Here is a 23,601-nt window from a genome sequence, read left to right as displayed (position 1 = left end):
CTGGCCAAAAAAAACCCTATGTTTCTTTTCAAGCCACAGATAATTCTTCACAGAGGAATAAAAAGAAATCAAACAAACTTTTAGTTACAGAGCAATAAAAACTGATGATTCAAATTTTGATGCAAATGGCTAATGTTTCACTGCATCAACATAATTATAAATGGCTTGATGTCAGCATTCAGACTCTGTGTGCAGATTTAGAAACACCCTTACATTATTCTGCATTGTTTCACCTTAAAAAGATGTAGAAGTGTTCTTTGTCAGTACCAACAGCCTCCATAAGGGGTATCACAGCATGACTAGAGATCACTGTGTAAAAAGCTTCATGGATCTCTGTGCCACATTTATCACATACAAAAATTAAGCATGTTAGATTTATGCATGAAAAAAAATATATCTGAGAGTCTATCAAGCATTCTTACAATGAAGATTTATGAATAGGGATTGATTTTCATGTGACTGTTCCCGTGTGCTGAAGCCTAATGATTAATGCTGCCTTTGTCAATTTGAACCATGGCAGGATAGAGTCCAGTGTTTGCACATTCATAGATTTACAGCAGAGGTGGTGTTTCTTCTCTTAAGAACATGATGGCCCAAGATTAGCTGTGTAACTAGCCTCATAACTTACCTTATGTGGCTTTTTCAGGTCATGCCTGCAGGAGGGATAATAGAAGTATTCAGAATTCAATTATGATAGGTTATACTTTCTCAGTAGAGAACTTAAAGGACAGTAAGTAATGTTTTCTGCCAGTTGTGCAGCAGAGATGTATGTGTAGTCTCTGAAGGAAGCTCTGGTTCAGGACCAGAACAAGTAGCTCAGATGCATTTTGTCATTGTACCATATCTGATGAGCTTACTTGATTTTACTCTGTTTGGATGAGATGACTTATCTGAGTGTTCCTGCATGATTACAAGACAGGTGCTTAAGCTTTTAAAATCAGTTTCCTGGGGGAAGAAATGTTCCTTAGGCTCCAGATTTATACGGACCATGGATGCAGGATTTCCCCTTCCATTTTTATTTTCCTTCTAATTCATTACAGAAAGCCACTATTGAATTTGGGGGTTTGGGTTGGTTGTTTTTTTGGGGTTTGGTGTTTTTTTTTAGGGGGGGGAGTGTTTGGTGGTTTGGGGGTTTTTTTGTTTTTTGGGGGGGTGGGTTGTTGTTTTTTTTTTTTTGCGGGGTGGGGGGAAGGAGGTTGATTGGTTGGTTGGTTTTCCCTTTCCATTCTCTTCTCATTCTTATTCACCCTCATCTCTCCTCCCATCAATAGCAAAAAAGAAAAAATGTGGAAGTTGCACAAGAATGATGGAAAAGAAAATTTGTGTAATTCCTTACCAGTTGCAACCATGATTTCTTGCTTCCATGCAATCTAGTGCCTTGCTATAGGCAGATGATGTATTTGGCCAGAGGAACCAGTCACCACAGATTAGATTGTGATGTGTCATGAATAGTGTGTAAGTGCAGTGTCAAGCACTGAGGTTTATTCATCTGAAGTAAAGGCTATGTATACATTTGCTAGTGATTACAGGGAAAAGAGAGAATGGTTTTAGCCCTTTTCAGTGTCTCTGTTGGCTTTACCTAAATATATCATGTGCTAACCTTAGAGGGAACTCTTGAGGAACTGGAAGCTCTGATCAGTTTACCTACTAACAGCAAAAAAATCTTTCTTGTACCTGTGTAACAAAGGAACAGGATGAAGTGATTAGCAGATATTAAACTGTCATATAATGGACAGACTGTGGTTTTTGTGTCTCACAGGATGGAAAAACATAGATCTGTGTTATTGTAGGCTAAGCAATAGTGAAAAACTTCAAGGTGATGGAAATACCCTATCCAGATACTAGGAAAGTTTGAACTATCTTTCAGTGGAGCTACCCAATATGTGTCAGAAGAGCAAAAAATAAAGATTTTTTTAACTATTCATTTCTGAGAATGTTTAAAAATCACTAGGAAATAAAGAAAGTCTTGATAAATGATACCTTCTTCTACCTTTCAGTTGCTGGAGAGTGATTTCTGTAACTGAGGTTTTAGAAGTCCAATTTATCAGTGACACATGAAAGGATGCATACAAAATTAAATAGTACTAAGAAAATCATTTTTAAATTATTTTACGGAGGGCAAAAGTAAACTTATGTATTTGTGTGTGTGTGTGTGTTTTATTTCTTGAATCTTTCAGGTTAATATGTAATTTACACTTAAAACACTATCTAAAAATGAATGTAAGTTCTGTTGCAGGCACAAGCATTAAACAGGAACTTAGTACATAAAAGCACAACGGTATCTGTGATCTTCTGCATTGCATATCTGCTTACTATCATATTATTTCTCTACATCTAATTACACCTAAAGAAGAGTCTTTTCCAAACAGTATTTCTTAAAATTGCTGAACAGAAAATGCTGGATAAGGAGTGTTAAATGTAGCCCTTTTAAAATATTTTTGTGTTCTTTTTCCTTACATATGTATTTCACTCTTCATGCATCTTCAGCTCTACAAGAGTCACCGTGATGAGAAGTATACAGGAGACAGTTCTCAGTCAGGTTAGAATTCTATCATTTACCTTTATACACCGCTGCACTTGACGTCATGGCCAGGTTCTTTCCTGGTATGACATGTTGTCTCTTCTCTCTGTCAAGTTAGTGGTCAGAGCAGATGGCAGCGATGGATGCCAGCTGCTCTGATGTTGCACCATGAATTGGATTTGTAACCATCATTAATAATTCAATATCCTGTGCAGAGCTCTTCCCATGCATTCAAAGTTAAGATGTATTGCTCTTCCTTGTACTGAAACACTGAGTCAGATCCCGAAGCTGGTGTATCTTGGCACTTCTTTATGTCTGAAATTAATGTGGAACTGTGCTGATTTGTGCCAGATCTGCCCTAGTGTTTTCAAGTTAGGACTTGTCAGCAGGTCACTGGTTTGGCTCCAGCACAGAGCTAAGATAGTTGTCTGTAGAGCCAGGGTAAGAATTAGTCATGTCCAGTCAGCTCTGAGTTGTCACAGCATGTCTGAACAACACTTGCACTGTCTCTTAGGCAGGTCTTATTACTTGCAGACAGTACATTCAAGCTCTCAGTAACTTCTGCAGATAGCTTTTGTCTAAAGGTATGGAGCATAAGGGGATAATCTCTTCTTCTGATGCTCTGTTATCTTTGGAATAACACTTTTCGCTGAAGAAGGTGGCAGTAAAGACCGATTTTAAGGTTGTGATTCTAGCAATCTTGAGCCACATGCTCACTGCTGTTTTATTCTGAGCGAACAGATTCTCATGCCCTCTTACCTTCTGGCTCCTTGAGGTCCTTCCTGCTATGAAACACTGGACAACATTGCTATGCAATGTCAGGCAGCTTCTGATTTTCACATGAGAGGAGGATATAACATACCAAGAAATGGGAAGTGACTGTTCAACATCCCCTACCTTTTCAAGTAGCATAAATGTTGGAGATCTTTGTGGTGCAAAATAATAAAGGGCAGGGGGAAGAAGAGACAATATATGCAATTTGCTGTTCTCATTTCCATGGCCATCAGAACTGATCCACGGTATGTCAAACTGCTTGTTCCTGTGTCCTTGTAATAAATGCAATTCTACTTTCTCACTGCTTCCTGCAAAGAGGAAGCTGAGAACACCCATGAATTAACATGAAGGACACTTGTAACTACTTAACACATTGTTACTAGTTTACTAATGTGTTTTACAGATAATGTGGGCATTTAGGTTTGCTTATCGTTGTGAGACTTAAACAAGACCGTGGACCCACATCCCATTGATGGCTACTGTGCAGTAAAGACAGGCAACCTTAGAGTCTTGTATGTGATGCAGGTTATCCTTCCCCGCTGTCTGTGGTTGTGCTCCAAAGGTAAATTCCCAGAGCCATGGGCATATACCAGTATGTGACGAGTGCAGAAAATACTCCATGTGTATTGTGCTGCTTGTGATGGCTTGGTTTGTAATAAATCTGATAGGGAGACATTGCGCTCATCAGGCAAAGGACATTTTTCTTATTTAGGCATTTAAATATTTTCAGCCATAACTATCGTGTGGCATGAAGCAGCCTCTATACCCCTGTGACTCTTCGGGTGGCAAAGTTTTGGACTTGTTAGTTGGTATTTAACACGAGGAGAGCTGTCTTGTCAGCTAGTGCCACTCCCAGTTGTGTTTGTGGAAATGTTTGCTCCCATTTAAGTGCTTTATGTTAAACTCCTCCAAATGTTAGTGCAGGAAAGGGATTTGAAATCAAATAAATAAATAAAATCATGTAACACACATTAGTTATGCCCTGCTCTTTGGTGTCAATGGAGAAAAAGGCTTGCAGTTTCTCCAGTCTGGACTGCAACAGAATAAGAAGACCCAAGCTGTCCTGTAAATCTGAAATACAGACAGAAACTGTGTATCAGTAATTCATAAGATGCATAATTTTTTAATTCTGGAGAACTGTATATTATCATTTTATTTTGGCAAAGACAGGCTGCATATAACGTGTCTTCTAACAGTGTTATGCTAATTTGTCCTTATGTAGAGAATATCAATTTTATGATATCTCTGATTCTTCACATGATGGTTATCTCTTTTTTGAAACCCTTCTGGGATCTCTGATCTTGAAGAAGCATTTCAGATACTCTGGGAACAGATACTACACCTATTCTTGCAGATATATAGATGCATGGTTGCTGTTTTTAAACGCAAGGCAGAGTGTAATATTTCGGAGGAATTTGTTTGGTTTTTTGTTGGGTTGTGGGGGTTTTTTTGAGGCTCTTTCCAGACATTTCATCCCACTTTTGGAGTTGTCTGGATGTGATAATTTCTCTTGCTTTAGCAAATGGCAGTTTCAAGAATGACAGCTTGGTGTGTAGTTAATTTTCACAGCAACTGAATTGATAGTTTATAATCATTCTCTGCATGTTGGATTTTTCTTACACACAGGGTACAAAAATTATTGCAGTTAAAAGCAAAAGCTGTCAGAGTCTGAACTGTGCTTGGGCTGAAAGAGTGTAGAGGCTTTCATGGGAGATGGGATTTATCTTAATTGGCTAAATTTCTAGGCAGGTAAACTCAGGGTTGTTCAATGGTCAGTGAAGAACAAAAGGGACTTGCAGGAGGGGTTCAACCCACCTGCCTGAAACATCTATTCTAAAGCAGGATATCTGACAACCACCTTAGACGAAGATAGCCTGAAAGATTGCTGCTTTTAGGCAGCTAAACTTAGGTCAAGCGAGTCCCCTGTTCCACAACATCTGGACTTCCTTGAGAAAACAGCTTTCCAGGCACTTCAGACAAGTTGCTGTAAAGTGATAGACAGTGAGTCCCTTGTTCTGATATGCAGAGATTCCAGTATTTCCCCCACTAATGGGGTATGGCTAAGGTCATTTAATGAGATGTTCAGAATTTTAGATGGAGGAGTCTCAGTAGAGGTCTTGATGAATTTTTAAAGCTTTTGTTTTGTGTTTACAGAATCCCGTTCCTTCAAATGCAAGAACAGAAGGAAAGACTCTATTGATGTTAAGTCCATAACATCGCAAAGTAGTGATGGTAAGAAAGTAAACTGTCCAGAATGAAATTACAAATAAAGAATAGACTTGCCATAGGCAGTACAAATGCAGAATGAAAGAGGAACCAGACAGATTCACATTTAATTAAAGAGATCACTCAATTTTTTTATAACTGTTATAAAATTTCTCTAGCATTATTTGCAAAACAGTTCCCCCACCTGAGTACCAGTGTCAATATACAATGCATGGCAGCATTCAGTGCCTTCAAATAGAGGAGGAGTAGCTGTGCTGTGGGATAGGGGCAGCCTGCTAAAAGAGTGCATGGTGAAGCATTGATTCAACTTCTCTCAGAAAGCTGCAGCTTGTGCTCCTGAACCAGTACTTTGGTTTCATTAGTGTGGGACATGAAGGGATCTATTGCTGCTGGTAACTTGAGACCAGTACTTCAGCTTCTGATCCCATTTGTAACTGCTTGCTGGGACAGTGGTGGCAGAGATTTCTTTCTGCCCCAGTATGTAGTGAGAAAGCACAGATTACAGGGAGCAGGAATGGGTTTTGTTAAAGCAGCTATATCATTGAGATGATGGACATACTCTCACAGAAGGAGCCATCACTGACAGAGACTCATTGCAAAGGGCAAGTGGCAGGTACTGAGCATTAAGTATAATATAGCTTAAGTGTAGCTTCATTTCACTACAGCTGAAGTGAAGGATGGATGGAAAAACTGACAGCAGAAGTGAGAGGTAGCTGCAAAGGAGGTAGACAACAGTGCGGAAAATGAAACAGTAAAGCAAGAACATGCAGAACAGGAGATACAGGAGAAATGGGAGATGAGGCTGGATTTTGTTGTGCTGTTCCCCAATGGCAACCTTCTGCACTCTTCAAATGCTATCACCTGATTTACACTCTGTGGCACTTAAACAGTGCTCTCTTTAACAGCAGCTCCAAGTTTACCAACCCGACGGTACTCTTCCATGGCAAGGATCCACTCAATGACAATAGAAGCTCCTATTACAAAGGTGAGCCCTGAGCACTACCTTTTCCACTAACTCACGAGTTCAGAGTTTCTCTCATAGGGAACGCTCTAGTTTGTGGCAGGACAGCTACGGTTTCATGCACCTTTTATTTAACAGAATAACTTAAATTATTTTTTTCTTTAATTTCCTTACTACTTTCTGCATCTCATTCTAAATCCTAGCCAAAAGAAAGACTAATAAACAGGGGAAAGGGGTGTCCTTGCAAGAGGGACTGCTTGTGGCAGGAAGAGGACCCTGCTTTTGAGTCATGCATGTGTAGGAGGACGTGTGCTCCCACTCTCACCTTTGCTTTTACCATGGATATTTAAAAGATAGCATGAAGAGGAGGGAGCACTTACACCATATTCTGTCCTCCATTTTCCTGCAGTCTTTTCTTCACTATCCGTGCTGTACAGACTGCTGTCACAAAACAGCTGTACATCACTTGTCCCACAAACCAAGGTGCCTGCCATCTCTGATTCTCAAAGCAGATTTTTCCCCCTCTCCCCATCTTCTCTTCCTACCACCAAGCTCTTTACTTCCCAGCACAACCTTCCTGCTAGAACAGCTGACACTTCCTTCTCCCCAAGCAGAACCACAGATGCCTGCAGTGCCCCCACAGCAGCTTCTGGTCGCTGCAGAAGAGAGCACTGGCACTTTCTCCCTCAGTCCCTGCAGTCGTTATTGCTGCTGTGTCGTTGCTGTGTTCCCTGATTGCAGCTGAGACATAAGGTGGGAGGCAGAGAAGAGCTATCTTCTCCCAAAACCATAGTCCAGCTGTTTCTGCTCTCTGCACTTAGTTTTCACATTGATAAACTAAGGCTTTACATCAAGTATCAGGATATCTGAGTCACATCCAGGAGTTTGGTTGTTGGTTATTGTTTTTTCCTCTAGACTGAATGATTGCTTCTGAGCAGCCCTGGCTATGCTGAAGGACTGGGACATGGCTAGTTTTTGGTCTACCCACCTGCCATTTTTTCAGATACCCCACACCATTCTGCTTCCAGGAGTTTCCCAGTTATAAATAGCAGATGGATACCAGGGAATCTGAGCACAAATTTACGTTTTCAGAGTTGTACTTCAAGGGTTGAGGAAAAAATATAGCACTTCCAGGATGGGAAGTAGCATAATCAAGCCAAGAATGAAAATTTTCTAATAAGAAAAGACAAAAGTGCCATTCAGTCTTCCTCACCTGCCTCTTTAATCTGTTTTCAGGTTATTAACATAATTAATGCTGCCCAGGAAAACAGTCCCATCACAGTAGCAGAGGCCTTGGACAGGGTTCTGGAAATCCTGCGGACAACAGAACTTTACTCCCCTCAGCTAGGTACCAAAGATGAAGATCCTCACACAAGTGATCTTGTTGGAGGTCTGATGACTGTGAGTAAAATTAATAAAGATGAAATTGCCACTACCAGTGCCCTACATCACAGTTCAGTGCTCTGCTGTGCTAAAATTTCACAATCAATGGGAATTCATCACCATCTCACTTAAGTATTTTGGTCTTTCTACAAACAGTAGACCCCAAGATGTAGTAAGATATGGCCACATCTCAGTCCATTGGGTGCATTCATCATCGTATATAAGTGAACACAGTTGCCACTGGAAACTGTATCATCCATTCTGATTTGTCTCAAATACTTTTTGGGAATCCTAGAAGCTTAGATGGGAATAGAGGGATTGCTCTACAGCTGGTCCAGTGTAAGGGTAAGGTTATTTTAACCAAGTTCTGACTTTGGTCCTGTAATAGCAGCAATGCTGTCTGCCAGAGACCAACTGCCTCGATTTCATCAATGAATACTTCATTTTTTAACATACACTTAGCCAATCCTTGTCAAAATACTATAAAAAAATGAAAAATAAGTTATAGTTGCTAATTTGAATGGTGAAATCCTGCAGGTACCAATGAAAAGGTCAAGGAGGGCAAAACACTGTATAGTTCATAATGTCCTTTCTGGAGATCTCAGATTAGTGCTCCTTGGATCCTTTCATGTCTGTTTTGGAAGACCTTAAAAAAAGGATGGTGCTTATAGTGCTACGATAGGAATAGTAGCTAAGGAAAAAGTGTATGTGGTGTTTTCGCAATTAACGGTGGTTGCTCTGCCTAAAACTTACAATAAACTTGCTTTTTCAGGATGGCTTGAGAAGACTGTCAGGAAATGAGTATGTGTTTTCTAAGAGTAAGCCACCATTTTAAATTTCCCTTTGCATATGTAACATCTTTGGTAGATGCTGGTGACATAAAACTCCAAGCTAATGTGCAGTAGGATGTCCATCCTTGGAAACAGTTGCTAAATGACTGCAGAACAAGTGCTAGACTGCCTCCATTTTGGAGCTGAAGCAGATTGAAAGAAATAAGAAAACAAGACTATAGAAAAGCCAATAGACTGTAGAAAAATAAGACTGTAGAAAATAAGACTAGGAAAATACTAAATTGTCACTCAAAGAAATGTTCATTGATCATTTGGTTTATGTCCAAATCACATGTAATAATATAAACTATATATATTGTAGGCTTTATTACAGACTTTTTTATTGAAGGAAAAGAGTTGTTTTACTTGAAAATGAGTTGTTTTCTAAATAGAATTCTGCATGTGGGAGTTAAAAATAATCCAGGAATGTCGTAATTCCCCAAATCCATTTCAACAGATGTGAACCTGAGCCATAGTCACCTTTCAGTGCCAAACACCATCAATGATGTTCCGCCCTGTATTGCACAGCTCTTGGATAATGAGGAAAGCTGGGACTTCAATATTTTTGAGTTGGAGGCTGTTACAAATAAAAGGTACTGGACTCCTTTCCCCGAGGGCCTGCAAAGAGGTTATTGAAGAGCTGTAGCTGCTTTGGCACAAGGCACAGCGAATGTGTGAAAGCGGTCTTCTTTGTGTGTGTGTGTTGATACGACAGTCCCATTTAACAAGCCAGGCATGCACGATGGTCATGGGTAGAGCTGTGCAGCCTGTTGTCTTCCCTGACAGCATCTGCAGCCCTCCAGGATTGTCTGGGACATGACTCCCATCCACTCTGTCCAGCTGACAATGTCTGGCATAGTCTTGTGTTGTTATATGCTGGATACCGCACAGATGCCCCTCTCTTCTGCTGATATGCAAATAGTGCTGCTGGAAAAAACAAGCCTCTTGCTTTCTTCCCCTAGAACCCCCTGTGATTTAGGAAGCTCTGAGGCAACTGTGGCTTTTGATTATAGGGATAAAAAGCTGAGATAGAGAATAAAAAAGGGATAAGATCAAGGGCCTGACCTTTTAAAGCTTATGATGAAAGAAGATGCCAGTAGTTTTGAGTCATGCAGACCACAAAAATAAACATGTCATGCACAGACAAAAGTTATTTTCATTCTAAGATGCAAAGAATTGGAGAGACTACCTGGACTTTTGTACTCTTCTTGGAGAAAGTGGCCATTTCTGGAATTTGCATTTGCCTGGTTTTAATTTGCAGATGTTGGCTTTTGGTTGTGCCTTTCTCAGCTCAGGAGCTCTGTAGATCACCTTGCAGGAGTGAAAAATGTGACTGATAGATAGGGCTCTGTCACAGGCCACACAGAGTAAATGACAACCCACAGTGAATTTCGACTTAAGAACCAAAAAGATTAGAGATTTTACTCTTTTTGCTCTTTCACACAATGGCTCACTGCTGTCCTCCCCAGAATCACATTTGCCAGACCCTGAATTCCCTCTCCAGCCAGGAGATCACTACTGGTTAGGATTCAAGACATGCCACTTCTGTTTAGTCCAGCCCATACCCCATGAAGCAAGAAAGTAAAAGGCTTCTGCTGGAGAGTTCAGAAGTTCTATTTTAGACATTAAGCCCCTACAGACGCACACACAAGCAGTTACCTACTGCCTGTTAGCATGTGGAATTCAAGGGAGGGTGGTTTACTGATGACAGATTCATGCCTCAGCTTTAGAAAGTGATCCAGTCCTAAAGCTAGGAGAGTTCATATGAAATAAGAACTGCTCTGGGAGACATCAATACACTTTGCATATTGCCAACTTCAAACAGTCAGTGAGTAGAAATCTGGACCCCCTGAAGCCACAGGACAAATTTAAACAGCAGACATTTGACCATTTTAGCCTTTAGGGTGTGCCTGTGTCATGTTCGAAGTCTGCTTTTTTCTCCTCAGGAAAAATATGAGCGTTTAAACTTTTTTCTGAAGCCAGAAGAATTGGTGAAACCCTAGTGGAACAGTGCCCTTTCCACTGAACATATTGAAAGGATGTCTGAAAGGATGGCAGATGTAGTGATCTGTAACTTAGTCAGGCTTGTGAGAGGTTGTAGGTGTGCAATTTAAAACTCTTTACCATTCCCCTCCGACTTTCATATATAAGGTCTTATTGGTTCCTTTGCCAAAACTCTCTCTTTAGAACATCAGAAGTTTCTGTTTTACAGCAGTGCTTTTTAATTCTATTGTTTTGCAGGCCATTAGTGTATTTGGGCTTAAAGATTTTTGCCCGGTTTGGGGTTTCTGAGTTTTTAAACTGTTCGGAAGGAACACTGCGGGCGTGGCTGCAAATGATTGAAGCTAACTACCACTCCTCCAACTCATACCACAACTCCACGCATGCAGCAGATGTCCTGCATGCTACCGCCTTCTTTCTCAGGAAGGAAAGAGTCAAGGTGTGTCTCAGTGTGTTTGCCATCTTATGTCTGTCATTCAAAAGTCAGTTTTTTCTTTAATAATGGTCCTGTCTTCATAAAAATCTCTCTGCCCCTGAAGTATTCCTGTTAATCTTTAGATAAACTGCCCACACAGTTTATCTAAAGTCTATATGAGTAATGAATTTGCATTTTTAAGTAACAGGAATAGAGGGGATACCCGTCTCTTTTCTGTCCCCTGGTAACTGGTTGTTAGTAACAGCTCTTAATAAAGCTTTTCAAAAGCTTTGAAGAAGGAGGTGCTGAGCTCTTCTCCCTGGGATCCAGTGACAGGATGCATGAGAATGGTTCAAAGCTGCACCAGGAGAGGTTTAGAGTGGACATTACGAACCATTTCTTTACTAAGAGGGTGGTCAAACCCTGGAACAGGTTTTCTAGAGAGGTGGTAAATGCCCAAGCCTGCTGGTGTTTAAGAGGCATTGGGCAATGCCCTTAATAACATGCTGTAACTTTTGGTTAGCCCTGAAGTGGTCATGCAGTTGGACTTGCCTGATCATTTTAGGTCTCTTCCAACTGAAATATCACATCCTCTCCTATCCTGAAACACACGAGCTGTATAGGAGCAGAGTCAATACAGAGGCATTCAGGCAAGCACACACAGTAGAATGACACCATTAGATGATCCATCCACCATTAGAGAATTTTAATGCAAAGATATGGTTGAGGTGACAGCACAGTAAAAGGCTTTGTTAAGGAAAAAGGGGTTTGGTAACGTGGGGGGACGGTTTTGGAGTAGGTAACCTGTGGGCGGAGTGCATGGAAAATAAGTGTAAGGAAGTATAATCCCTTCAGTCAAGCTTACACTTGTGTGTTTGTGGATACCGGGAAATGATCAGAGTTATTTACTTTGATTTTTGTGCTACATCATAATTTTTATCTCTTCCTGTAGGGAAGTCTTGACCACTTAGATGAAGTAGCTGCGCTAATAGCTGCCACCATTCATGATGTAGACCACCCCGGACGGACCAACTCTTTCCTGTGCAATGCGGGCAGCGAATTAGCTGTCCTTTACAATGATACAGCTGTATTAGAGAGTCATCACACAGCACTGGCATTTCAGCTTACAATTAAAGACAGCAAATGCAACATTTTCAAGAACATTGATAGGTGGGTCTGCTGGAGAAAGGGGAGTGTGTGTGTGTGAGTTGCTTCTTTGGTGATTTTAGTTTGGGGTGGATTGAGAGCCTACCTTCTAAACCAGGAATATAATTTAGATAAAGACATCAACATTTTACCTCTTCCAGAATCCCACGTAGGTGTGATTTTTCAAAGCAGCTAGATGTGCCTGCATGTGGCCCCATGCTTGCTGGCACTGCCGCATTCACATGGGGCAGAAAGGTGGGTAAGTGGAAGGAGCTGAAACCTCTGGGAGAGTTGGAAACACCCTGTTGCTGGGTGTGCATGTAGCCTGGGAGTTCCCATTGCATCAGCCTAGCTTTTGCAGGGACAGGGTGGAGAGAAAGTGATGTGTAAGAGAAAGGGATGTGAGAGGGGACAGGCCTGACCCCAGGAAGGTGATGAATTTGTCTATACCTTATAACACTTCTGGGTTTTGAAAAACCTGAGATATGATTCCGAGCTAACAGAGAGTGAGATGGAAATGTGTTGGTGCCATTCCTGGGGGAGTTGTCTTAGTGTTACAGTGTTACAATTATGAAATTGAACTGTAAATTTTTATTGACTCCAGAGGATTGCTTTTCATTAGGTAAAAATAACAAGCAAACAAAAAACCCCAAACAAACAAAAACCAAAACCAACCAACCAAAAAAATCCAGGTAATATGGGAATTCAGAGCTGGGGGAAGCCGTAGAAGCATGATACAACCCATTCATCAAATGCTGCTTTTCCCAAGCAGCATTCTGCCGTGCAGTCTGGGCAGGGATGAAAAAGGACAGAGCTCTGTCTGTCAGGCTTGCAAGCAGGAACTCTCTTTTCTTCCACAGAAATCGCTATCGGACATTGCGCCAGGCCATCATTGATATGGTTCTGGCCACGGAGATGACGAAGCACTTCGAGCATGTGAACAAGTTTGTGAACAGTATCAACAAGCCAATGGCATCTGAGGAGACCAGTTCACACGTAAGTGCTGCAGGTCTTCATGCCTTCAGGCATTTCAGTGAAATTCTTCAGAGAAACTTTGTCGTTTTCATTCACGTTGTATTAATTTGCACTGTGGTAGTGGCCAAAAAACACAATTGGGTTGGTGACCTCACATCTCAAACTGTGGAAAAATAATTTGTTTTCTTTTCTGTGTCTGGCTCTGCCCTTGGCTCATTTAAACACTTCATTTTACAAGGCATCCCTTCAAAAGCCATCTTGTGTTCAGAAAACCTGTGAGTGGGTTCTTTTGTTCATGCAAAATTCTGTGCATGGCACCAGGTTTGCACTTGTGCCTATGGTCCTGCCTCCAAACAGTGGGATTGCCTAAACTCAGGCTTGCAACTCAGGAATCTGCCCTGGCAATTTTGTGTCAGTGGAATCTGGAGCCTTCAAGCTCTTCACCCCATCCCCATTCCTCACTACCAAGAACTGGCCAAACATTTATTTCTATCAGTTAGACACTCTCATGCTCCAGCACCAGCCAGGGTACCTTTCATAAGATGCTTCCAGGCTTCCCAGCCCAGGCCCCTCTCGATCTTCTCTTGTTGCCACTTGCAGTTGAGTGCTCAGTGCCTGGAGTGCTCTCCAAGGCACAGTTACTCACCTAAGCAAATACCACCTTATCACAAGTTAGCGAAAATAGTGCTTAGAAAGACTGAAAAAAAAAAAAAAGTCAGACCAAATTGAAGGTCACTGGTATTAAAAATAAATAAAAATAGCTTCTGTCAGTTCTCCATAACCTGACTTTTCACACTGTAGGTTGTCTTGTCATGCAGGTTCTCGCTCCATAGATTGCCATGGGTGCAGAAACCAGTCAGTGTTTACAGCTTTGGAGACAGCATTACATCAGTTAACTGACCTGCTTCTAGGTATTGCTGAGCTCTGTTCGCCCAGCAGTTTTTGAGCTGGAAATCACAAATACAGCTGAACTTCATGGATTCTATGGACACATTGCACTGTATGCCCCAGCACTTCCAGTCTCTGGAGGGCTCACTGGATGTGGCACTGGGTCTGAATCAGCCTGATCATCTTCACTGTCACAAGTCCCACAGCACAGGGAACATGATTTGGGCACTGCTGAGGGCACCTATCACTGTTTCTGCATGGCACTCCCAGCACATCACCTGGTGCTGTGTTTCATGGGTTTGCTCTCCAGGCATGGACTAAGCCAGGACAGCGAGGATCCCACTTTAGATCAAGGCCCAGAGGAAAGGAGGGTCCACATTAGTAGTGGAAATAGTACTCTGAGGTTTCTCTGTACTTACGTGGTGACCAGATAGCAGCTTGTTCCACTGGTTTCCAAAAAAGGCACCTGAGGTGTCACTGGGAAATGTGGCTTCTCACAGTGCTTCATTTCTCCCTCTGACAGTTTAAGCATTGTTATGAAATGTCTCCTCAATCTACACCCCTTTAAAATGTCTTTAGTCTTCTGGCACCCCCACACTGGCCTGTGAGACTTAGATTCACAAGCCTCACTGAAACGACGTTTCCAAGCTCTGAACATATTTCTGGGAATCTTGCTTTTATCCCATGAATGCATTTGTTCCAGCACTTCCTAAAGAGCTGTTCTTAAATACTTTTATTTTACTCATTCCCTTCCATCTTACCAGTTTATAGCAGAGGCTATTTCAAAATGTACAAGAGTTGGAGGGCAATAAAAGTGGAGCACAGAAACACTTGTATTGCAGGCTTGATTTTTTTTTCCCCCTGATATTAGGTTGTTCTGTTCCTCATGGTTAATGGTGGCTCTTTCCTATTTTTGGTTAGCAGCTAAGGAGCAGTGTTAATTTGGAATCTTTTTCAGCATGCTGAAAAGAAAATAAATTAATCTGACGTTAGAAGATTAATGTCTGAATTGGCAAGAGTCACTGCAAAATATCTCCCCATAAACCACAAAGAGGTTAATTTAGCCATGATGGTAAAAAGTATTCATGCTCAGTATTTTACTACACTTGAAACTGCAGTGAAGGGAGGCTATAACTACACATTATTTTGAGAACAGCATTAATACCATAGTGAGCTGAGGTACAGGCTTTTTATTACTCAATAAGGAACATAATACACCTGTGCCCTTCTAAATTGTTCAAGACCCAGAAGATGATGCCATAGCAGACTTGTAACCACTACTTTGTCTCTTTCACCCATTCTCAAGAGCAGTGGATAAGCAGTTTTTTACTGCCTAGAAAGCAGAGACTCCCTGCAGCTACTCTGCCACTCCTGCATTTTCCTACTGTTAATCTCAAAGATTATCTAAAACCACATCCTAGCTGGTAACTAAGAACAAAAAAATTAAGCAGCCAGTACCATCACCATCCCTAAAGTTAAACAGCTCAGCAAGGAGGACCATTTATCACCTCACAGTTGGTGGATGCGTCCCCTGTCCTTGTCCTGTTGCAAGACAGCAAGACTGGGATGCACAGAAGGGTAACTCACTCTACGCAATTAGGAGCCTGTGATTGTTTTATTTCACAGACTTTCCTATTAATCATGAAAATCTCTACAACTGTCATGTGTAATGGGGCTTTAATCAGTTACTTACCAAGGCTGCAGTTCTCCTTTGCAGTTCTCCTCCAAATTCCTGGTGCTCTATATGAAATTAGAAGGCTTCAGGCGGGATGCCTGCTTAATGCCTACAGTGCAATGGAGCCGCTAATGATGCCCTGCTCCTGCTGACAGGGATACTGGCCACTGACTCCTGAAACCAACTCTCTTTTACAGAGTGAAGGCAGTGACTGTGAATGTACAGCCAATATAAAGAATTTTCCAGATAACCAGACACTGATCAAGCGCATGATGATCAAATGCGCGGACGTAGCAAATCCGTGTCGCCCCCTAGAGCTGTGTATCGAATGGGCAGGGAGGATTTCAGAGGAGTATTTTGCACAGGTATGTATATTTTTATGACTATTGGGTTAGGTAAAAAAGTACACATCGGCAGGTCTGCTGTTCCACATGGGGTCTGCCTGGCATCACCATGGAGCCAGATGTATGCTTTTTGTCCCCAGACCTTCAGTTTCATACAGAAGAATTCACTCTAGTCAAAGTTAGCTAGTTTGCTTACCATGAAGTTTGCAGTACAAAATGGTGAAAAGGAGCTTTTATACTTTCTCCATCTGGCTAAACAAAAACTATTTGATTAGCCTTGGTCGATTTAATTGGCTGAAATTCAAGATTGTCAACATTCTAGCTTATAATCCCAATACCTTCCCTGAAGAGAGCATGAAGACCCTGCTTGATGAAGCCCTCCACTAAGCCATCAGGCTGCTCCTTTCTCTTCTAGGATGGCACCTGAACTACCATCACAGTAGGCAGACAATGTGGTAGGCCAGTACTGCAGACATGTGGGCAGTGTAAACACTTATCAAATGGGATCTCTCTGGACAGAAATGGAAGCTCAGCTTCCTTCCTCAATAATCAGTTTTTCTACTGCTGCACAAAGGCACCAGTTCCCTGAAAGTGAAACGCTCTACCAGATCTTTAGTTGAACAACTGGCAGATTTTTAGCCCTCTTTCAGTTGTAGCCACAGAGTTAAAGGGCATGCCCTTACTTCTATTCATCTTATAACCCAACACAAGCAGAGAAAGTAGCAACAGCAACATTCCTCTTAAAAGATGAATGGTTTGAAACAGACACCAGAGATGTGGTAAAAAAGATCCCCAGGAAGGTGTCAAGAGGATGGGTCCAGGTGCTTCTCAGTGGTGCCAGGCGATATGACAAGAAGCAAGGGCATAAACTAAAATACAGGGTGTTCTACCCAAGGAAAAGCTTTTTTACTGTGAGGGTGACTGAAATAGGCTGTCTGGAGAGGTTGTGGAGTCTCCTCTCCTGAAGGCATTCAAGAGCTGTCTGGAGACAGTCCTGAATAATGTGCTCTGGGTGTCCCCTGCTTAAGCAGGGAAGTTGGACTAGGTGACCCCCAGTGGTCCCTTCCAGCCTCAACCTTTGTGTGATCAAAACAGCCCTCTATTAAGGAATGCTGCAACCCCGCTTCCCATTTTTAGCTGATGTGCCCTAACCACCAGAGCTGAGCATTCTGTCTTACTAGAGCTAAAAGCAATCACAGCAGTAGAGTAACAGAGGGAAGAGATGTTGATTTCAGTCCCTGTTGAGACAAAATAAAGCACATGAAATGAAGGCAGGTCACCTCAGGGGTTCTAGGGTGTGACTCAAATCTCCTACTGCAATTCATCTGATCCCCTGGCTTTTGCTACTCCAGCATTAAAGCCGGCAAAGTTCTAGGGGCTAACTGGAGTTTTGTTTTCTTAGACTGATGAAGAGAAGAAACAGGGTCTGCCTGTTGTAATGCCAGTATTTGATAGAAACACCTGCAGCATCCCCAAGTCTCAAATTTCCTTCATTGATTATTTTATAACAGATATGTTTGATGCATGGGATGGTAAGTACTTCTGCTTTTTTCTTCCTTGCTTCGAGACAGAATTCAACAGACTAAACCGACCAATCTCAAGCTGGCCTCGAGTCAGTTTTTTCCAGGGACAGTACCCATATATAAGTAGTAACAGCATAAGAGCTAAGCAGTGATTCTGGTTAAACCCAGTGCACTGCACACAACACACTTCATGAAAGTTGAACACTTACCAGGCAATCTATGTAAAGGAGTAATGGCTTTAAACTAAGCTTTTTTTCATCTAGAATGCTTGGGTTTTTTTTTTTCTTTTAGCAATGTATTTCTTCTGAGCAGCAGAAACTGAGGCCACAGTGGTTGTATGTTAGCACAATTTAATGAAGTCATCATACATTAAGAAAGGGAGTTGCCTGAGAAAGAAACAGACTGAAAAGATCTTTCCCCTTTTAGCATTAGCTTACAGCTGGGAACAAGAAAAAGTAGGAGAATGCCGATTTCAGATTAGGTTGGGCTGTTCTGCTTGTTCTGTACACAGTACAATTGATCCTCCTATTCATTTCAGCATTTGCACATCTGCCTGTTTTGATGCAACACTTGACTAATAACTACAAACACTGGAAAACACTGGATGAATTAAAGTGCAAGAGTATCAGGCTCCCATCAGAAAACAACAACTGACACTAAACCAAGGAAACCAGACCTCTTGATCTACCAGTTTCACTGTGAATCACTACAGACGTGGATACAAGAGGGGTGGTGTTACCTTTCCAGTGAAATTGAGACTTTCTGGCAAGAAGGAAATATTTTATTCACTCACTTCTAAGCTTCTCTGAATCCTAAAGAAAAATGTTTTCAAGGCGACTACATAATCCACAGATTAATAAGTGCTCTTTGGAAATAACATTTTGTGGCAAAAGATGTACTTCTGAAGCTGATTTCTAATACTGAATATACATTTGTCAAATCTTGTAATTGATACAACTGTATTCACTAATACTTCATCCAACTGTTTCTCAGACAGAGGGGTAAACTAGTCACCAGTAGACTAAGAACAGGTTTAAAAATAAGCATAAAAACTTCCCACCTGTCTAGCATAAGCTTTCTCCAATTCTGTTGATATGGTTTAGAGAGCTGAAGAACAATTCTAAAAGAGAACCTGCACAGTAGAACAAGTAAACCTTGATAAACAGGACACAGTAAAAAACAAACCCTTCACCATTTAACACAACCTTCTTATTATACAGACTTTCTCTTAGAGCACCACTGTTCTTTCTTTTCCATATAAAATCTTGGTAGCAGTCAAATTCCCTTAAAATTAGTCATATAATAAGGAAAACAAGATGTTCTGTAAAATTGCTGCCATCCAACATGCTTCCCTGCCATCTTAAGAGATGCTAACATGTTTCATCAAATTTTACACAAAAAACATTGTGGCACTTGGTCAACATCCTTTTCTATAAAGTGGTGTTTATACACATCATCAATTTTATTAAACTGATCTAAATTTAATGAGAAGTCCATGTATGCTACTTACGCCTAGGATGAACCTGTTGCTTTTTAAAAGAGGTTTCCAGGTTACAGTTTGTAACAGCATTATAATCTGTACTGCTTTTTCCCCGTACTAAAATGTTGGTTTGTTTTGTGAGGTAAAAAGTATTTCAAAATATGTAAATAAGTTAGAAATCAAACATAGTTTTTCATTAAAGATACAAAATTTATGCTTAAGCTTCCAAAGCACAAATGTGTATTTTTGTACATCTCATTTTAACCCTGCACAGAACATGAGTTCAAATTTTAGACTACTCTCAGACTATTCAGTTAATAAATACTAGCTGAACTGCTGATTTTTAACACCTTGCACTCTAGGCTGCAGGCAAGAGCTTCAAAGCTGTGGCTGCAGTTGAAGAAGCAGTCCACTACTCCTTAAATGGAAAGGTCTTGAGACATACCCTTTACCTCTCCTATGCTGTATCATGAACTGAATCCAGTAAAGGTGAAAAGAAAAAAAAACAACCCAAACCAAACACATAGAGTTTAGATTGCTGTGGAAGAAGAGTGACAATGGCTACTGTCTACTACAGGTAGCTTACATAATGTGCCAACTTTTTTTGTATGTTTTGTACCAAGTTCTGAAACAAAAGGAAACATTCATAAAATGTAAGTGCAGATAAATGTATATAAGCTATATTTTTATTAGAATTGTAACAGACCCTTACTTTTGTCATAGCTAAGGCAGGTCGCTGTGTATTAAAATGCTGCATTGTGTATATCTGAAGAATGGTGTTTCTGGTGAAGTATGTTTATTCATTCTTTCTTATTATCTATTGCAATATTCTTCAATGAATTTTTAGTCACATAAGTTGAATCTGGTTTTTATATTGTAAACTGTTTGCTTTTACCATTCCTTTGTTTAGAACTAGTGTTCTCAGTGGCTGTATCTTAAGTATTCTGATGACTAAACACTCACTGCAGCTTGCATGAGAGGAAGGGATTTCAGAAGATTTAAAGCTTTGTTATCTTAATTTGTTAAATACAGCAACACTAAAACCACACCCACGTAAAACATTCATTATTTTTGTCACACTTCTGTCACAAGGAAGAAAATGGCAATGGTGGAAGGAACATAAGAATTAAAATTCAGCCTCAGTTCTGGTTCACAAGGCATTGATGCGTGATCAGTATATTTGTTGCAAGAACCTGTGTTTCTTCCCACAGCCAGAGACCTAAGGAAAAAAGTAGTCTGTGTGGCAGTATGTTCTTTTTAAGAGCAAAAGAAATCAGCACAGAATAACTGTCATCTGCCAGTTGTGTCAGAACTCTTAGACTCTGACCTGTCCAGTTGATTATCAGCTGCCTCAGAGTTATAGAAGCATTAAGGGTAGGTCTGCTGGTTAACTCTATCAGGTTAACATGGAATTCTGCATTGCTGAGATGTGGAAAAAGAAATTTAAAAGGACAAATTTCTAATCTGGTTACCCAAATTCTGCTTACTAGACTTTCCAAAAGCAAGTGACAAACTTTTATTTAACAGGAGTGGGCTACTATAGCCTCACTACTATGCTCACAGTTCACCTGTAAAAGAAAGAACTCGATGTAATACTTTCAACTCAATTATATTTAAAGGAAAAGACATGTGGGAGCTCTATTACCAATGGAGCATTATCTGAGAACAGTGGCACTTTTGATCGATAGAAATATTTATACTTGCATGTAGGACCATTTAAAGCTGAATTACATCGCTGTAAAATACACAGCGAGTTTTTTTACTAGAACTGTTCAGTTAAATAGAATCACAGAATCATAGAATAGTTAGGGTTGGAAAGGACCTTAAGATCATCTAGTTCCAACCCCCCTGCCATGGGCAGGGACATCTCACACTAAACCATGTCACACAAGGCTTCATCCAACCTGGTCTTGAACACTGCCAGGGATGGAGCATTCACAACCTCCCTGGGCAACCTATTCCAGTGCCTCACCACCCTAACAGGAAAGAATTTCTTCCTTATACCCAATCTAAACTTCCTGTTTAAGTTTTAACCCATTACCCCTTCTCCTGTCACTACAGTCCCTAATGAAGAGTCCATCCCCAGCATCCCAATAGGCCCCTTCAGACACTGGAAGGCTGCTATGAGGTCTCCACGAAGCCGCCTCTTCTCCAGGCTGAACAGCCCCAACTTTCTCAGCCTGTCTTCATATGGGAGGTGCTTCAGTCCCCTGATCATCTTCATGGCCCTCCTCTGGACTTGTTCCAACAGTTCCACGTCCTTTTTACATTGAGGACACCAGAACTGCACACAATACTCCAACTGAGGTCTCACGAGAGCAGAATAAAGGGGCAGGATCACCTCCTTTGACCTGCTGGTCACGTCCTTTTCATGCAGCCCAGGATACGGTTGGCTTTCTGCGCTGCAAGTGCACACTGCAGCCGGCTCATGTGCAGTTTCTCATCAACCAATACCCCCAAGTCCTTCTCCGCAGGGCTCCTCTGAATCTCTTCTCTGTCCAACCTGTAGCTGTGCCTGGGATTGCTCCAGCCCAGGTGTAGGACCTTGCACTTGGCATAGTTAAACTTCATAAGGTTGGCATCAGCCCACCTCACAAGCGTGTCAAGGTCCCTCTGGATGGCATTCCTTCCCTCCAGTGTATCAACCGAACCACACAGCTTGGTGTCATCGGCAAACTTGCTGAGGGCGCACTCAATCCCACTGTCCATGTCAGCAACAAAGATGTTGAACAAGACCGGTCCCAACACCAGTCCCTGAGGGACACCACTCGTCACTGGTCTCCAGCCGGACATTGAGCCATTGACCACAACTCTGCGTGTGGCCATCCAGCCAGTTCTTTATCCACCAAGTGGTCTGCCTATCGAATTGATGTCTCTCCGATTCAGAGACAAGGATATCGTGTGGGACAGTGTCGAACGCTTTGCACAAGTCCAGGTAGATGACATTAACTGCTTTACCGCTGTCCATCAGTTCTGTAGCCCCATCATAGAAGGCCACCAGATTGGTCAGTCAGGATTTCCCCTTAGTGAAGCCATGCTGGCTGTCACCAAGCACCTTGTTGATTTCCATGTGCCTTAGCATGCCTTCCAGGAGAATCTGCTCCAAGATTTTGCCAGGCACAGAGGTGAGACTGACCGGTTTGTAACACTCTGGGTCATCCATTTTCCCCTTCTTAAAAATGGGGGTTATATTTCCCTTTTTCCAGTTGTCGGGAACTTCACCTGACTGCCATGATTTTTCAAATATAATGGCCAGCGGCTTAGCAACTTCATTTACCAGCTCCTTCAGGACCCACAGATGGATTTCATCAGGTCCCATGGACTTGTGCACGTTCAGATTTTTAAGATGGTCTCGAGCCAGATTCTCTCCTACGGTGGGCCCAAGGTCTTCATTCTCACAGTCCCTGCATCTGCCTTCCAAGACTTGGGTGGTGTGGTCAGAGCCTTTGCCAGTGAAGACCGAGGCAAAGAAGTCACTCAGAACCTCAGCCTTCTCCAAATCCTGTGTAGCTAGCTCTCCCGAGAGCTTCCTGAGGGGGTCTACATTGTCCTTAGTCTGTTTTTTATTTGCAGTGTACCTGTAGGATCCCTTCCTGTTAATAACATCCCTAGCCAAGTTTAATTCTAACTGGGCCTTAGCTTTCCTAACCTGGTCCCTAGCTTTCTGGACAACATCCCTTTACTCTTCCCAGCCAGCCTGTCCTTGCTTCCACTTTTTATAAGCCTCTTTTTTCATCTGAATTTTCCTTAGCAGCTCCCTATCCATCCAAGGAGGTCTCCTGGCCCTCCTGCTGCACTTCCTTCTAGTTGGGATGCAACACTCCTGAGCTTGTAGCAGGTGATGTATCAGTGAATAGATGAATAGCTCTGTTTTTCTACCATACATTCACTTAAAAGCAGTCACATAAAAATTAAATAGTTGTTCTCATGTTCTTGTGGTTTTCACTGTTGAGAACGTAAGCTTATCATGTTTTCAACTGATACACTGCAAGTAACTTACTCCTAAAATGTTAAAGTGCTGGATCTTCTAAGTATACCCAAGCACCCTCTTCTCATGGCTTTATGACCACCAAGTTCCCCAATTCCCCCCTTCCCTTGCTCAAATGGTAACTTACCACTCATTATATCATTCTCACTCACACTTTCTTTGTATAATTTTGGGGGGGGTGGGGGGGGTGTTGTGCTTTTGGGGTTTTGTTGCTTTGGTTTTGGGTTCTTTAGTTTGGAATTTTTTCCCCACTCCTGTTTAGTTTTCAGATTACTAATGCTGTCTCAGACTAGAAAAAGGCATTGTGTACTTATTTAGAGGCTTTTTATTTTTAAACTCTAAAATACTACTTATACTTACAAACTTGGTGCAGATTTCTCTGCAAACTTCAACTGAGAATTTAATATTCATCTGGCAGAAATGTTTTGCTAATACTGAACACACTGACTGCTGCTGCTTAAGAAAGTATTT

General features: G+C 41.5%; 1 protein-coding gene across 3 annotated transcripts in view; it reads left to right on the top strand.

The window, feature by feature from the left end:
* PDE8B (phosphodiesterase 8B) overlaps window positions 1–20,298 on the top strand; it is a 42,118-nt gene extending 21,820 nt beyond the window's left edge. For 2 of the 3 annotated variants that reach the window (XM_061344277.1, XM_061344279.1), the window contains 12 exons: window positions 2,488–2,539; window positions 5,450–5,527; window positions 6,427–6,506; window positions 7,719–7,883; window positions 8,638–8,683; window positions 9,153–9,288; window positions 10,937–11,135; window positions 12,064–12,281; window positions 13,118–13,253; window positions 15,993–16,160; window positions 17,542–17,671; window positions 18,201–20,298. In XM_061344277.1, the coding sequence (XP_061200261.1) occupies window positions 2,488–2,539; window positions 5,450–5,527; window positions 6,427–6,506; window positions 7,719–7,883; window positions 8,638–8,683; window positions 9,153–9,288; window positions 10,937–11,135; window positions 12,064–12,281; window positions 13,118–13,253; window positions 15,993–16,160; window positions 17,542–17,671; window positions 18,201–18,316 (1,524 nt within the window). In that variant the 3' untranslated portion in view covers window positions 18,317–20,298. The remainder of the gene's footprint in view (window positions 1–2,487; window positions 2,540–5,449; window positions 5,528–6,426; window positions 6,507–7,718; window positions 7,884–8,637; window positions 8,684–9,152; window positions 9,289–10,936; window positions 11,136–12,063; window positions 12,282–13,117; window positions 13,254–15,992; window positions 16,161–17,541; window positions 17,672–18,200) is intronic. The other variant, XM_061344278.1, reaches the window with a different exon arrangement.
* The last annotated feature ends 3,303 nt before the right edge of the window (window positions 20,299–23,601 follow it).

This window comes from Neopsephotus bourkii, unplaced genomic scaffold (assembly GCF_033783945.1).
Source record: "Neopsephotus bourkii isolate Nb327-2 ecotype Australia unplaced genomic scaffold, CSIRO-AGI_Nbou_v1 NB_205, whole genome shotgun sequence".
Lineage (NCBI taxonomy): Eukaryota > Metazoa > Chordata > Aves > Psittaciformes > Psittacidae > Neopsephotus > Neopsephotus bourkii.
Note: the sequence above shows the minus strand (reverse complement) of the source record. Positions and strands in the feature narration are given on the sequence as shown.